Genomic DNA, 17,622 nt, shown 5'->3' on the forward strand with positions numbered 1-17,622 from the left:
TATGCACGGACTTGATCTCATATAGGATAGGGAGTAGTCTACCCCAGCGGTCCCCAACCTTTTTGGTACCAGGGATCGGTTTCGTGAAAGACAATTTTTCCACGGACGGCGGGCGGTGGCGGTTCAGGTGGTGATGCAAGCAATGGGGAGCGGCCGTAAATACAGATGAAGTTTCGCTCACTCACCCGCCGCTCACCTCCTGCTGTGCGGTCCGGTTCCTAACAGGCTGTGGACCAGTACCAGTCCGCAGCCCAGGGGTTGGGGACCCCTGGTCTGCTCAGTAGTTACTTTTTCAAAACAACTGAGACTATGGATCCACGTGGGTCATGACTTACTTGAAGTGGCAGTTTCACAGACAAATGTGATGAGGTTGTCCTCTATCTTCTCAAAAGATTCAAAGTCATCCACAATGAACACGTGCCGCTCGCTAGGTTTGCTGGCTATGTTGGCAAGTTCGTTGTAGTCGACATCAGCCACGCCAACTACAAAGACACTGAACCCTGCAGAGCAGTGTTTATAGAGAGAATTACACATCCTTTTTTCCATCCTTTATGGTTTAAACAATTCAAAACAAAATCTTATCAGAAATGATGCCATATTTTCTCAGCTAATGCAACAAGTTCTTTTAATTGACATAAACTCTCTTTAATGAACATGTACTTTTTCCAGGTCTTCCTATTTTCTGGCTTATAAAATTCAATTAATTGGATTTCCTAAAATAAAGTCTTAACAATTAAAAGGTGAACATTTTAATAGCAGAATGACTTAATGTGGTACTCATTTCCTTCCACACATCCACAGTCCTAATATACCCATTAATTCTGCAGCTGTCTTAGGCAACATTAACATTTCAAGCTCATGTGCCTCAGAAACCAACAATGGGCTCATTTTAAACTCTGAATTCCTGAAACTGATTTACTCAATAAACTCAGGCTCAAAGTCAGCACTTTGACCACTTTCAAAATGGAATCTACAAGTCCCATTGGCAATAAACTTTCACTTATTTAGGCTAATACGAATAAACAAAGTTTTCACTCCAAAAGCTTAATTCAACAGTAGAATTAGTTACATAATTAGATATAAATAAGGTAACTTGAGAAGCAAACATTCATAACCCCAAAGTTAAATCACAGAGGAGCCTAAAATATACAGGAATCTGCTCAAAGTGCATAACGTAACAGCAACAACTTATAAAAAGATCAGTGCATAGAACAATCTGTTGTAAGAAGACACAGTATGACTTAGCACTAGTCATGACTCACTTTTAGCCAAAGACCCATGTATGTGCAGATGACAAATTCCATGTAACGAAGGACTTTACAATTTACACCACAATAAATCATGCATAGCATAGAATTCTCTCTAAAATATGTCCACCTTGGACGCTGCCTGAAGGATTGGGGGTGTTCATGCAACTATAAAGATTTAGTTTCATCTCTAATCATCCTGAATAACTAATCCAAAGGGCAGTGTAACAAGGAGGCTTTCAGCATGTTTGATTGACAAGATCTACACCAGCAATATCTCCCTGAGGTCTCTCTGCTCCTTTGCAGTGAACCTTCCAGCAATCTGTTTGGGATCTGCATCTGCCAGGACGTGCTAAACCTATGTCTCTCCTTGCATAGGACTGAACCAGCACCAAGACTCATTTATGCTATGGCAGGAAGCCTGCTCGAGGATCATCCCATTACTGCTGTTGTGTAGGCCTCCAGCCACTATGGGGGACTGACCCTGAGGCACGTCTTATACAAAGAATACACCATGTCATTTCTGAGCAATTATCAAACCATTCCGTGATGAAATGTAAACTAACATTAGAAGGGTACGGAATACAGAGTAAAACAGAAACTAAAGTAAAATCAGTAATTTTGGTCTTTTGCAATCATTCCTGGATGTTTGAAACTGTGAAAATAATGAGTGCCATCACTAGGCATCAAACTTATGCTTGTGCGATGTGGAAAACAAACTTACGGTTACCAGGGGGTAAGGAGGTGGGGGACAAACTGGGAGATTGGGATTGACACATACACATTACTATATATAAAACAGATAACTGATAAGAACCTGCTGTATAGCACAGGGAACTCTACTCAATACTCAGTAATGGCCTATATGGGAAAAGAATCTGAAAAAGAGTGGATATATGTATATGTATAACTGAATCACTTTGCTGTACACCTGAAACTAACGCAACATTGTAAATCAACTAGACTCTAATAAAATTTTTTTTTAAATGTATGCTTGTGCTTACCTGACTGTTGGATGACCAAAGCCGCCTTCTTGACCTCGTCCTGTGACCGACCGTCTGTGACCACGACCAGCACCTTGGGGACATTCTTCCTCATACCACTCTCCCAGGTCAAGACCTTCTCCTTGATAAACGTGAGAGCTTTGCCTATAGAATGTGGCATGGAACATTTTAGTGTCATCTCAGTGGAAGCTCTCCAAGTGCCCTTAGCCACGCCCAACTGAGAAGCAATTGAATGTTAGACTTACACTCCGCCTATCACTCCAAAGGCTTTGGAGAGTAAAGGTCTATGTACACGCTGATGAACTGTACCTGTTCTTGTGTTTCCTCCTCTGTACCGGATATTCTGGAGGGCCCCCAGGGCCAGGGCCTTGTCGTTGTACGTGTTCAGCTTAAACTCAGACTTGACCTCGTCGCTGTACTGCACAAATGAGACCTGAAAGGAAAGGCGGTTTGGTGGTGAGGGTAAGTCACCTCTTTTAATGTTTCAATTGTCAAGTGATTCTTCTAGCTGCATAATGGGAAAAAGAAGTCTATTAGACCTGACAGAATATGGTATGCTCTTTATAGCTAATATTATAACACTGACTACTGTAGTCTCACTAAATTCTCTGATTTCTGATCTTCAATGAAAGTGTCAGTAATTGATATGAATAATGTACATGCACTGTATTTATTCTCTAGGATGTAAGAAGGGATGGGTAAAGCTGGAGAGTAATGAGATTCCAAGATCAGAAATGAGAACATACCATCTTGAGCTCAAATATTGGCTAAGCAATTGCTTCTCGGACAACTGACCCTTCTCACTGACCACATCTGTTCTTCATTGTAATATAAAAATGGCACATGAGCACTCATCATTGAACATGAGCAGTGTTCAATGGCACACTGAATTGGAACACTCATCACCAATTCAGTGACAGTGTGATTTAGTGGAAAGAATAAAAGCTTTATAGTCAGGATTCAATGGGCTCAAATCCTAGCACTGCCAGTTAATAGCTTTGTGACATTGGGTTGGTTCCCAACATCTCTGGGCCTTTGTTTTTTATCAGTAAAATGGAGATAATTATACTTACTTCTATGGCCAGTTTAAGGAATGAGAATCATGTATACAAAGTAGCTGGCACATAGAAGTTAATAAAATATGGTAGCTTTTTTTCTTATTTTTTATCAGAAATTTTAATTTCTAAAAGGATTTCAAAAAAGGCTTACTTGCTCACACTTTAAATTAAGACTGTAACTAGCCTAACATTTTACTCTTCTTGGGTTGGAATAACATCTACAGAATTATTTGGGGATTTGAAATTTAACATATTCCACAAAGCATTATTGCATAAAAGAAGACATGATTTGTTTATGAAATTATTTGTGATTTATGTCAAAAATCTCTTATTTTCATAACATCTCTAAGATGTACCTGCCTAAATAAAGAAGAAACTTCACCAAGAGAAATGGGAAGGGAAAGAGGATTCAGAAAAATAATAACACAATACAGTCTCTTGCCTTAAGGGAGTCAATGATTTAGACAGAAGAGAATCACACAAATATTGACAATATAAAGAGATACGTGCCGTAACAGCAACATAGACAAAACCCTTCAGGAGTCTGAAATGCCTAAAACTACAAGGAAGCCTCTCCAGAAAGGGTGGAATTGAAGTGGGTCTTCGAGGTTGCAGAATCCAGGTAGTAAGTAACAGAGCCACTGGCCCTGAGTCCAGGGGTATGTTGGGAGCGGAGGAGATTCTCAGCTTTACTGGTGGGTCAGAGCTAAGCGAGGAATTATTCTTTGAGGTGTGTCATGGAAGGATTAATTTTTCTAAGTTCCCACTCCAGTAAAAGCAATAAATTTGGAGTGATTCCAAAGCAAGATAATTGGTAGTTATCACTGTAGGAAAACAAATTAATTTCCCTTTGAGTTAACAATGGCCTTTCTTCTTCTGGTTCAGGTAATATCTGCAATGTCATGATAGAGGGGGCAGTAGGGTTCCACACAGCCCCTCCAGTCACTATCCATCACTGAATCTCCTGACTTAACGGGTACAACAATCACAATGCATTTAACTTCCAGAACATAAAATGACCTTTCAGGAAAATGTATCATTGTCAAAAGATTTAAGCAGGAAGTTAGAGCTAGACTCCCCTAAATTCTGCAACAGGAATATCATCTAGCCAAGAGAATACCTAGAGGAATATTTATTTTTCTATTTATTTATCATTTGCACCCAAGTCCTTCCCAAAAGTCTATGTGTAAAGAAAAGAGAAAATAACAAAGTCAAAATGGAGTTTATACTGAAAAGTCTTTCTACTTAAAAGTTTAAAGGAAATAGCAAGACATTACAGATGAATAACCTTTGAAACGACACCCACCTGAATTCCAGCAGGACTGATTTCATCAAAGGCTCCCACAGTATTGAAGATGAATTTTACAACTTTGTTAAAATTATCATCCCCGATACTCCAGGAGGCATCAGTCAAGAATACAATATCTGCCTTGGCCCCTTTGCACACTGGGGGAAAAACACAGAGGAAGCCCCAAATCTCATGAATTCTTTCATTTAAGTGAAGTTACACAACTGAGAAACGTAATCTAACACCCTGCTACTCCTCCAAGTGTGGTTCAGCAGCAACGGCATCGCCTGGGAGCCTGATAGAAATGCAGAGTCCTGGGGCCCACCCCAAACGTCCTGCAACCGAATCAACAGTAGCAAGGTGCCAGATGATTCACGCGCACAGAGAAGTCTGAAAAGCGCTAGTCTAACTGGCCCTCAATTTCTGCTCTGGAATTACTCCATCTGGTCATTCTGCAAACATATGCTCCCTCCTCATGGGATTCTTCAAGGAGCTTCAAACAATAACTAAGGAGGAAATCAAGTGAAAAAACAACCATGCTCAGAACTTAAGAAGAGCCCTCAGTGGGTTTGGAGATTTTTGTATATAATTATCAAAGACTTGGTGTAGATAAGGTGTCTTTTCATTTTAAATTAGGCCACTAGAATCATATGGAGGGAGGGAAGGGGTGGAATAAAATAAACACCTTCAATTAGAATCTTCAGACTTGAAAGCTAAAAATTCTGAAAATAAAAATTTAACATTTTAGTGATAAAAACTTACCGTGTAGAATGTATAACACCAAGAATAAACCCTAATGTAAATATGGACTTTGGGTGATAAAGATGTGCCAATATAGGTTCACAGGATGTATCAAACGTCCCACCCTGGGTTGGCAGGGGGAATGTTGAGAGTGGAGGGAGGCTGTACATGTGAGGGGGCAGGGCATGTCGGGACTTCTGTGTACTTTCAGCTCAAATTTGCTGTGAACCTAAAACTGCTCTAAAAAATAAAGCCTATTAAGAAAAAAACCTTAACATGTCTTTTTTTTTTTCAAAATTCACAATCTTATATGTTGTGGAATACGAATACACCAGAGAAGTAAGTCATTACCACCAAAAAGGTAACAAACATATCCATCCCCCCCAGTCTCTCCCTGTCAGTCCTCTCCACATCCCTTCCCATCCCCAGAAAATCACTGATCTCCTTTTGACATGATAGATTAATTTGCGTTTTCCAGAATTTTATATAAATGGAATCAGACAGTATTTTTTTTTTCCTCAAGCATCTTGCACCCATTTGGAGATTCATCTATGCTGTTGCGTTTAACAATAGCTTGTTCCTTTCTCTTGCCGAGAAGAATTCCATTTATTCCATTATTGCTTATTATTTCACTTTTTGATGAACATTTGGGTCATTTCCTGTTTTTTTCCAATTACATGGTTTTTTTTTTTCTTACAAATAAAACTGCTATGAATATTCCTGTAGAAGTCTTTGTGGGAACATATGCTTTCATTTCTCTTGGTTTAGCACCTTGTAGTGAAATGACTGAGCAGTACCGTAGGTTTATGTTCAACTTTAAGAGACCGCCAAGCTGCTTCCAGTGTAGTTCTACATTTTACATTCCCACCAGCGGCGTATGACGGTTCTAGGTACTCTACGTCTTTGCCAACACGTGGTCATTTTAATTTTAGACATTCTAATAGGTGTAGTGGTGTCTCACTGTGGCTTTGGCTTGCATGTCTCTAATGACTGATACTGAGTACTCACATATCTTCTTCGGCAAAATGCCTTTTCAGATTTTTTCCTCACTTATTAAAATTGGGTTGTTGGTATTTTTATTACTGTGATTGGAGAATTATTTATGTAATATGGATATAAGTATTTTAGCAGATTATGTGATTTGTAAATATTTTCTCCTAATCTGTGACTTGTCTTCTCATTCTCTTAACAATGTTGTTCAAAGAGAAGTTCTTAATTTTGATGAAGTACAATTTATCAATTATTTCTTTGCTCACATTTTTGGTGTGATGTTGAAGAAATCTTGGCCTAATTTCAGGTCACAAAGGTTTATAGATTAATTATTATATGTGGGTTTATGATCCATTTATTTAAATGTTTTTTTATCGTGGTAAAAGCCACATAATATAAAACATACTATTTTAACCACATTTAACTATACAGTTCAGTGGCACTAAATACCTTCACATTGCTGTGAAACTCTCACCATCATCCATCTCCCTAATTTTTTACCTTCCTCAACTGAAACTCTGTCCCCACTGAACACTAACTCCCCATTCCCCCCCGCCACCCCCCATTGCCCTCCTGCCCCTGGCATCTACCAATGTACTTTCTGACTCTACGAATTTGACTGTTCTAGGTACTTCGTTTAAGTGGAATCAAACAGTATTTGTCTGCACCTACTGTATAGTGGAATGCATTTTTAAGGTGAACTTAATATATGCCCTACAAACAGATTGTACCTTCTTTTTTTTTTCCCCTGTGCTATACAGTAGGTTCTCAATTAGTTATCTATTGTATACACAGTAGTGTATATATGTTAAACCCCAATCTCCCAATTTATCCCACCCCCTTTCCCCACCTTGGTGTCCACACGTTTGTCCTCTACGTCTGTGTCTCAATTTCTGCTTTGTAAATAGGTTCATCTGTACTATTTTTCTAGATTCCACATAGATGCGTTAATATATGATATTTGTTTTTCTCTTTCTGACTTACTTCACTCTGTATGACAGTCTCTAGGTCCATCCACGCCTCTGCAAATGGCACAATTTCCTTTTTATGGCTGAGTAACATTCCATTGTATATACGTACCACATCTTCTTTATCCATTCCTCTGTTGATGGACATTTAGGTTACTTCCATGTCCTGGCTATTGTAAACAGTATTGTAAATAGCTGTAATGAACATTTTGGTACATGTCTCTTTTTGAATTATGGTTTTCTCTGGGTATATGCCCAGGAGTGGCATTGCTGGGTCATATGGTAGTTCTATTTTTAGTTTTTTAAGGAACTTCCATACTGGTCTCCATAGTGGCTGTACCAATTTACATTCCCACCGACAGTGCAAGAGGGATCCCTTTTCTCCACACCCTCTCCAGCATTTACTGTTTGTAGATTTTTGGATGATGGCCATTCTGACCAGTGTGAAGTGATACCTCATTGTAGTTTTGTTTTGCATTTCTCTAATAATTAGTGATGTTGAGCATCTTTTCATGTGCCTCTTGGCCATCTGCATGTCTTCTTTGGAGAAATGTCTATTTAGGTCTTCTGCCCATTTTTGGATTGGGTTGTTTGTCTTTTTGTTATTGAGCTGCATGAGCTGCTTGTATATTTTGGAGATTAATCCTTTGTCAGTTGCTTCCTTTGCAAATATTTTCTCCCATTCTGAGGGTTGTCTTTTCGTCTTGCTTAACATGTCTTTAAGCCAAAAATATTTACTGAATTCCTTTCAACAGTCTAAAGAAACACACTACTATTTTATCCTATAATAATACACTTTTAATTTTTAATTTTACTTCTTTAATAGGCTTAATAACCATAACATTCTAGAGCCTTCTAAGAGAAAAGAAAAATACTTTCAATTAAATGTTGGAAACAGAATGTGGGAAAAGAATAAACCAGTAGTTAATTAGCTAAAACTTAATTTGATGAAGCACTGAGCATTGCCCCAAATTACTGACAGACCAATCTTAATAGCTCAGTCTATGTCTTTTTACCAGTTTACTACAAGGCACAATTATGTCTCCAACCTTGGTGAATGGAAATATTTTAGCTTTGTGTAATCCAGGGCCTTTCTTAGGTCAGAAGCCAGGAATTCCAAAGCCAAAGGCCCAGGGGTTACGCTGCAGATTTAGCCCAAAAGGTCCCCAGTGCCTGTTGATGCCAGCAGCCACAAGAAAGAAATGCCCTCCATGTGACAATGGATTATTTAAGGCATCCCTAGACCTTCATCTGCAAAATCGAGGAAACAGAGTTCCAGCTGAAGAGGCAGAGTGGTTTATCACTGGGTTTTTTGTTTTTTTTTTTTAATGTCCGTTCATTGGTTTGTTTATTAATTTATTTTTGGCTGTGTTGGGTCTTCGTTTCTGTGCGAGGGCTTTCTCTAGTTGTGGCGAGCGGGGGCCACTCTTCATCGCGGTGCGTGGGCCTCTCACTGTCGCAGCCTCTCTTGTTGCGGAGCACAGGCTCTGGATGCGCAGGCTCAGTAGTTGTGGCTCACAGGCTCTAGAGCACAGGCTCAGTAGTTGTGGCTCATGGGCCTAGTTGCTCCACAGCATGTGGGATCTTCCCAGACCAGGGCTCGAACCCCCTGCATCGGCAGGCAGATTCTCAACCACTGCGCCACCAGGGAAGCCCTATGACTGGTTTTATTCACACTAAAATGGGCCTGGAGCAGAAGAGCAAATGACTGGTAATCTTTGCCTTTAATTGAAAAACTCTTTAGCGGGAATAATAGGTCAGAAATGTTCTATATCAACTGCATAAGTAAGAAGGCTATCAATCCCGATCAGCTGAATGCATTGCCTAATGGCTGTACTTACCTTCCCGGGCTGGTGGAATCGTGGGAGGGGGAGGAGGTGTAGGCGGCTCTGTAGGAGCTTCTGTTGGTTTTACAGCTAGAATTAAAAATAATAATTAGAAAAACGCAACATGTGCACATTTCATATCTCAGAAAGTAAATTTTTAGAGCCATTTCAGTCCTCGATAACAAATCAAGTGTCATGGGCACTGACATACTGGGAATCCTATCTTATCCCAAATTGGTACCATTGGTAGTCACTCAACATTGACTACAGCAGCACGAAGCGAAGCCCAGATGCAAAGGGAGAACGTAAGACCTTCAGATACAGTCAGATGAGCAGAGGTCACTAATACGGATCCATGTGCACCTTCTCACTGTCAGCTAGAGCCAGCTCTCCCTCCTTTAGGTCTTTCCTTACAATTACGCCAACTCTGACAGGGCAGCACGGATCTGCAGCAGGTAAAGGTGCTGAACCAGCTGCAGACGCCACCTCAAGGACCTGCCATCATGTCACTATTGCCACTCGTAAGGAGAAGTGTCACACAGGAGTCACTTATGTCTCCCACACCCAGAGCATCCTACTCTGAAGCCTTACAGAGACTCCCCAGATTACTCAAACACTTACTAGTATGTTCTCTGACAGAGACACCTGGTCCCTCAAGATTTGGTGTCTGCACAAAGACAGTGACGCCATAATCAGTGTCTGGTGACAGGCCGGTGAAACAGTGACTGGTTTCTGATCCACGCACTGTGATTTCCTGTCCTCTTGTTCCTGATTAGGACAGCAGAGGAAAAATGCCAGTGTCACCAGTAATTATATTTAAAGACATTTTGATACATCATTTTATAAATAGAATGACACCTTTACTGAAGTTTTAAATGTGGCTACTATGTGCTCCAGGTGATTTTTTTTGCACACGTACCATCTGCAGGGCTTAGTTTTAGCCTGTAGGAAGTGGCTGCCCGGTGAGCTGACCATCTAACACAGAATGTATCCCACCCGACCTGGTGAGTTTTCAGATCTGTCACATTCAAATATACTACAAAAGAAGGACAGAAAGAAATAGATTTACTTCATAAATAAAGGCAAAAAAAGCATACTTTTAATCACAGCACAATTTTAAAACTTCCACTGTGGCTGAAAAAAATAATGTCTAAAGTTTCACATTGTTTCTTCATAAGAAACAGACATGAAACAAACACGAAAACATGGTATTGTCAAAACCGACCTCCCTTTCTATGACTGATTTTCAAGGGAAGGAAAATCCACATTCAGACGTACCTCTGAGATACCGCAGGTTCAGTTTCAGACCACCAGAATAAAGCAAATATTGGTACAATAAAGCGAGTGACACAAATATTTTGATTTCCCAGTGCATAAAAGTTATGTTTACACTATACCGTAGTTTATTAAGTGTGCAATAGTGTTATGTCTAAAAAAATAATGTTCATACCTTCATTAAAAACATTTTATTGCTAAAAACTGTTAACCATCATTTGAGCCTCCAACGAATTGTAATCTTTTTGCAATAGTAACATCAAAGATTACTGATCTCCGATCACCATAACAAACATAATAACAATGAAAAAGTTTGAAATATTGCAAGAACTACCAAATGTGGCACAGAGACATGAAGTGAGAAAATACTGATGGAAAAATGGCACCAGTAGACTTGCTCCATGCCGGGTTGCCGCAAACCTTCAATTTATTAAAAAAACACAGCATCCTCCAAGCACAATAAAGCCAAGAGCGATGAAATGAGGTCTGCCTATAGCCCCTCTCAACGCAATGAATGTCAACGACACCTCATGAAAAATAATAAAAAAAATTTTCTGAAAGGCTATCTGCTAAGTCCTCAAATGGCCATTAAAGCACTTGATGACAACAAAATCTATCTGCAAGCTGAATCAGTCATCATGGCATTTATGGGAAAACTTTCAATTAGATCAATACATTTAGGTAATATATGTTTAACATCAAATGTCGGGAAAAACCACATAGCATCCCACATGGATAAAATCATAATTTTTATAATTTTTATCTTTTAAAATTCAAAATGTATTTTCTATGAAACAAACATATCTCATACATTCTGTATCCTTGATTATATGACGTAAGTATTTGTTTAGCCAGACACAAAAGAGTTACCTACTCAATGCCGAAGAAACATGCGTAAGAAAAAGAAAGAAAGAAAATTAAAACAGAAGGACCTGGTCATTTACACTACACTTTTTCTTACAACCACAAGAAGCTACGTGACTCACAGGTAGTGCCTTGGTCCGTCAGAGGGACACTGAGACCAGAATCATACTGAGCGTAAACATTCACGTCATAGGTGGTGCTGGGGCTGAGATTGTGTAACGTGTACGATGTCACTTCTCCAACAAAGACCTCCATGGGCTCATTGGAACCTTTAATAACAATCACAAAAATACATAGACATATGTCATCCCTAGTCTCATATTTTTCTTAAAATCAAATAACTTATACTCAAATGATAGTATGAACACCATTAATTCCATAGCCCTTATGCACGTGCTCCCCGTAACACCCGCCGCATTACATGGTGAATACAAAACTGGAAGCAGAGACCGAATCCTTTTCCTTGTTATTCTCAAAGCATAGCACATTAGCTAGCATGTGTACTAATGAATGTAGCAGGTGTGTAATTACTGTTCCTTTAACGAATAAATCATCACACCGTCAACTACTCTAGACTCTCAAGCCTCTTCTTTAAGCTCCAGTTTGCAGCATAGTGCTTTGTACATACTAGGTGCTCAATGAACATTTTTCTGTTGTAGAGATGATTTAAGAACGTCTATCTCCCACCCCGTTCCATGCAGTGTGGTTAGTTACTGCAAGTCCTGCACCTTGAAGTTCCCTCTCCATTTCTTACACAGGCTCACATATCCTTACACTTGCCTTCTCTCCTTTATTTTTTTCTAGTTCACATCCTTCCTGGGTGCATGGAAGATACTCCAGCAAATTTACTATAAAAGTATTTTGCTTCCATTTTGCTAAACATATAGACAGAAGATGGAAACACAGATGGCAAATAATTTAATAGAGGGGATGTCCATTTAGGTGAAAGTGTCCATGGGAAGCCAAAAGAAAGCCTGTCGTGAATAAACTAAAATGCACATGCCCCAAATGGAATAATACCTTGACCTAATGGGAAAAATACACAAGTTTATACTGATTAAGTACTCATTCTTTCACAATCATTTTAACATATAGGTTGTCTGAACACAGCTTCAATTTGTGCAATTTTATGAACCAGATCAGACATTTTTGTCATGCAGATTAATGGGAGTTGCATCTAAACCCATAGTAACAATGATACTTTAGAACATTGGCTTAAATACTATTTCCAGAAACGTTACCTCTGGTAAGAGAGGACTTGATGTGATAACTGAGCTATCAGGAGAATCTAATCATGGGGGATGCAACAAAGAACACCCTCATGCACAAATAACCCTCCAATGCATTTCTAAGATGATAAAGGTGCTTCCTTACCCACTGGCTTATACACAATTTTATATCCAAGAACGGGAGATGGTGAAGGATCCCAGGACACTCTGAATCTCGTATACCATTCATCTGAGATGTGTATGTTCTGAGGAGGAAGTAATCCCACTGAAAACAAATATTGGCACACCTTACTGACCTTTTATTGACAAACGAGGAGAGAGCACAGAACTTTATGAGTATTGACCATGAATATTGACAGTGCAGCCTCATGAGAGCAAATTAATAATATCCCATATTGTCCCGCTCCAGAAAACAATTAAAAGGTCTTGAAATGTTCAACAGATAGCTTAGTAGTTTTCCAAATTCAAACAGCAAATCAAATGGACTCAGGAACCGGTGATTTCTAGAACTGGATTCAGAATTATAAAAAGTAAAAGAGATCTCATACCATTTTTTGAATGTTATAGATCACAGATTGTTAGAGCCAAAAAAATGATTTACAGACTATTTAATCCAACCATCTTATCACAAAAATAAGATACGATTTGCCCAAGACCACACAGCTAGCTAGTGACCAAAATGAGGTTCTTCCCCAGCACCACTATAACCTCTACCAACATAACCTAGAGTGAATCCTTACACCTCCAGAGTACTACCCAACTCTATCTCCTATTAGATCAATGCTGTGAGGTAGCCTGTTAGTCAGCCACTGAGTTTTTATTCATAGCATTACACAAATAAGGACTTAACTTCAAAAACTTTTTTACAAGAGAAGCCAGAAGTGGTTTTGGCCCTTCCTAGAAAACTAAAGATCTAGTAGAGATTTTTGTATGTTCTTGATTAAGCACAGAATTCTGAAATACAGCATTTCCTCCAGAAAAATACCAAAATATATTCTGAAACCTAAGGGAAGAGTGAAAATGGGAAGCTGTTAAATTAAAATCATCTTGAGTCGCTAGATGGAGTCTGTGTTGACTCAGTCCTGTAGACAACAGGTGTCAATAAATATACAAATTCCTGGCCTCCAAAGACTGAGCTGAAACACTCTGGTCCTGCTTTTTTCTCAGGAGTTTTCAAATGTTACCTCTCCCAAATCCTGTAATGTTGTCAAGATCATTCAAGTAGAAAAAGAGTTTGGGCATCTAAGTGTAGCAAGGAGCCTGAAATCATGTTACTTAAGTGGATTTTTGCTGAACAAAGTGGAAAAGTGTCTTACCCATGTCTCCCAGTAATGGAACCCAGCGGACCCATGGCCCAGCCCACCTTCACGCTCAGCCAGGGACTCTCAGCTTTGGCTGCGCACTAGAACTTCGGCAGGTCTGGACCACGTCTAGACCATTAACATCAGTATCTCTCGGGGTGGCGTCCAGGCGTAAGCCTTTTTAAAGGTCCTCAGATGATTCCAGCAACCAAATTAGAGAACCTTTGATCTAAACCATAAGGAACTGCTACCCACGCAGGCTAGAAAAGGGGCCTGAACCCTGGTAATCCATTAGTACCATAGAAAAAACATTTTTTTTAAAAAAAGCTAAATTTGTAAAGACAGAAGATGATTACCAATCATCCTGCTTCTTTTTCATGACTTAAGATTCTATGGTGATGGGGTCTTTTATGCTGAACACTTCTTTGACTGAGTTAACAGCTACAGCCTTAACGGATACCACACAAGCTAAAACATTATTCGGTGACTAGGCAGTGGTTTTCCAAAGAATAAAACCATCTCAAGCAAAGCAAAATATGCAGATTTGTGTCTCATTTTCCTTCTTTCAGTGGACCTTTAAAAAGTTAATAACACATTCTGTTGTCATACCATTCTGACAAAATTCAATACCTAATACAAATGTTAATGCAGTATTAATGGAGTGTCTGAGACGTATCTACTCAAATACTACCAAATTTAAAGATTATAAAAGGTTTAAGACATTTACCAGTTCTTCCATTTCCTGTCAAATGGGTACCATCTCCATCTTCATAAACAGCAATAACAGTAATTTTATATGGGGTATCAGATTGCAGGGGCTGTAGCATTACATTGTTTCTTCTGCCTGGGACAGTGGTCTGCAGGGGAAGTTAAATTATGAGTTATCATCAGACAGAGGACTTCCAGATCAATACTTTTGTACGCATTCCCATAAACAGTAGTGTTTTCTTCATCGTTTCTTTTTCTTGCACAATGCTCAGGGCGAGGCAAACTGTCTACCACTGTGCAGCAAGGGAAATGGTTTTAGAGTCAGGCAGGTCTCAGCTCAAATCCCGCATCAGCCACCTCCCAGTCTTGTGGCTCCGCGTCTCAGAAGGAAGGATGGAAGCCGTGAGGATGAAAGGCAGTATCTCGTACAGCACCTCCACACACATGACTGAGCACCACTGCACTCCCTTCCTTCCCCACTCCTCCATGTGTGTCAGTTTCGTGGGACTCCTTCCACAAATGTGCACCCTGTGCCCACCGTGGGTCAGGTGTGGTACCAGCCGCTGGGGAGCAAAAGCGGACTCAGTTTCTGTCCTCAAGAGCATCAGTTTTGGCTTCCCTGGTGGTGCAGTGGTTAAGAATCCGCCTGCCAATGCAGGGGACACAGGTTCGAGCCCTGGTCCGGGAAGATCCCACATGCCGTGGAGCAACTAAGCCCGTGAGCCACAACTACTCAGCCTGCGAGCCACAACTACTGAGCCTGCACTCCACAACGAGAAATCACCACAATGAGAAGCCCGTGCACTGCAACAAAGAGTAGTCCCAGCTCGCCGCAACTAAAGAAAGCCCACGTGCAGCAACGAAGACCCAGCACAGCCAAACATAAAATAAATAAATTTATATTAAAAAAAGTATCAGTTTTGCTAATATTAATTAGGGGAAAAAGAGGAAATGGAAAATACATTCAGCTGCCCCCACGAAGAGCAAATGAACCAGACAGACCTCTCAGTCTCTCTTCCAACTCTATGCTTTGCTTCTACAAAAAGCAGGGATCACTTAAACCATAGATTCCAGCACAGAGTCCCCTAATTCTAAATGGTGAATTGGGAGGGAAATTACATTTTTAATGTTTTCAGAAAGTGATGGGAAATTGCGTATTTGTCCATGGCAAGGCTGAATAAACACTAAAGCAGGAGCTTCTCTGCTTTGGCAAACTAAGTGTGGTGATACCGCTTACCCCATCTTGATCAGAAACTCTTAAATGGCAGTTACATGGGTTTCTGATTAATAAAAATAGGAGCTTGGGGCTTCCCTGGTGGTGCAGTGGTTGAGAGTCCGCCTGCCGATGCAGGGGACACGGGTTCGTGCCCCGGTCCAGGAAGATCCCACATGCCGCAGAGCGGCTGGGCCCGTGAGCCATGGCCGCTGAGCCTGCGCGTCTGGAGCCTGTGCTCCACAACAGGAGAGGCCACAACAGTGAGAGGCCCGCGTACCGCAAAAAAAAAAAAAAAAAAAAAAGTTAAGATTTAGAGTCACATAACTCGAACAATAAGTTAGGTAGCTCAGAATAATAGGTATCATGTTTCACCAACTCAGTTCCTATGGTATAATTAGATAGTTAGAAATACACATTTTTATGAGATAAGATAATTTTTCAACCTGTGTTTAGAAGAGAAATGAGCCCAAAGATACTGATCGTGCAGGTGGCCCCAATATCACATCAGAGAAAGACTCAACTGTAATCACAGCACTTCCTAAAGAAGAAAGCTTCCTTTCACCCTCCAACCAGGTAAGACATTACAAAATGCTCAAATGAATGAGTAACCGACTCACATATTCATCAATTGGGTCACCAGCGGTGGGAGAATAAATGATCCTGTATTGCTGAACCGGCCCATCAGCGTGGTCCCAGGCTACCGAGAGGCTGTTGGTTGTCTCCCCAAAGACTCTCAGATTTCTTGGTCCACTTCGTGGTACTAAATAAATAAATACAACAGAGTTAGTTTCCTGTCTGTGACCATAGTGGACACCGGGGTGGAGGGAGAGGCATGAAAGAACGGGACCCAGGGCAGAGTAACTGTACCCCGGTACTTCACGACTCTCTGGGTTGCTTACTCCCTTGTGATGAAATACACATCTATGGCTCTAATGTGAAACCATAGCCAGTAGAAAGTGCTGCATTCAGAGCTACGATTACATGCTGAACTTCCAGTGACAGAGAGCTAGGTTTGAACGTGAAGGTACAGGCTGGGAGAGAAAGGGATTATTTTAACTGCTATAAGCACCTCCTGTTTAATGAAACAGAGAGGCCGCGCCCTAACACTTCCAAAGTGCCCAGTTGGTGAGAAGACCCACCGCAGGCAGAAGAAGGGAAGAAACCCCTCCTTAACTGGGGTACCAGATGAGAAAACGGCCAAACGACATCACTCAGCTGGGAGGGCAGTCATGGGCCCAAGGCTCCAGGCTGAATGTGACTGTGGGCAACCCAGAGCTCCCCTCACCTGCACAAGGTAGAGGCGATTCCCCACACTCCTCACTCACCACCACCATCCCCCAGGCCTCCCGCCCCAAGTCACAAGGGAACCCGGTGGAGAAAGGATTTCCGCCTCACACGTGCGGCCCTGGGCGGGGCTGGGAGTCCCCTCTGCATCCGAGTAGAGGGCAACGATGTTCACGGAATAGGGTGTGTCCGGAATCAGCCGCTCCAAGTGCACCGTGCGGGTATTTCCCGGCACCACGATCTGGAGGGGAGGACACACCAGATTCTGCTTGACCACAGCCCAAATGCTTACCGAGTCTTTTATTAGTCAGCATCATAATGTTTACAGTAAAAGGCTGAGCCCAGCACAGCAGAAACCACCTTCTGTGCTACCTCATGAGATCTGTCCAAGCCACACTGTTAAGGGCAATTTATCCTCAGAAATTTCCTCTCCAAAAAAGTTAGTTCATACTTGACCCTTAGTAACTTCAACTGTCTCCCATTTGTGTTCATGATAAAGGTTCTCAAATACAACATCCAGGGCTCACGATAGTTACCCAAAAGCATCCCGAATGTTAGATACACATAAGAAAAGGGACCACACACACACACACACACACACACACACACACACACACACACAC

General features: G+C 40.9%; 1 protein-coding gene across 1 annotated transcript in view; it reads right to left on the minus strand.

Moving 5' to 3' along the window:
• The window catches only part of COL12A1 (collagen type XII alpha 1 chain), a 106,005-nt gene that overhangs the window by 33,983 nt on the left and 54,400 nt on the right, over nt 1-17,622 (minus strand). Inside the window, exons 28-39 of the mRNA XM_029224239.1 lie at nt 17,111-17,296; nt 16,333-16,475; nt 14,519-14,648; nt 12,636-12,755; nt 11,384-11,530; nt 10,042-10,158; nt 9,744-9,890; nt 9,138-9,212; nt 4,616-4,755; nt 2,561-2,684; nt 2,252-2,395; nt 336-500 (exon numbers count right to left, since the gene is read on the minus strand). Of these exons, the coding sequence (XP_029080072.1) occupies nt 336-500; nt 2,252-2,395; nt 2,561-2,684; nt 4,616-4,755; nt 9,138-9,212; nt 9,744-9,890; nt 10,042-10,158; nt 11,384-11,530; nt 12,636-12,755; nt 14,519-14,648; nt 16,333-16,475; nt 17,111-17,296 (1,638 nt within the window). The remainder of the gene's footprint in view (nt 1-335; nt 501-2,251; nt 2,396-2,560; nt 2,685-4,615; nt 4,756-9,137; nt 9,213-9,743; nt 9,891-10,041; nt 10,159-11,383; nt 11,531-12,635; nt 12,756-14,518; nt 14,649-16,332; nt 16,476-17,110; nt 17,297-17,622) is intronic.

Source organism: Monodon monoceros, unplaced genomic scaffold (assembly GCF_005190385.1).
Source record: "Monodon monoceros isolate NGI ecotype Baffin Bay Population unplaced genomic scaffold, NGI_Narwhal_1 Super_Scaffold_15, whole genome shotgun sequence".
NCBI classification, from domain to species: domain Eukaryota; kingdom Metazoa; phylum Chordata; class Mammalia; order Artiodactyla; family Monodontidae; genus Monodon; species Monodon monoceros.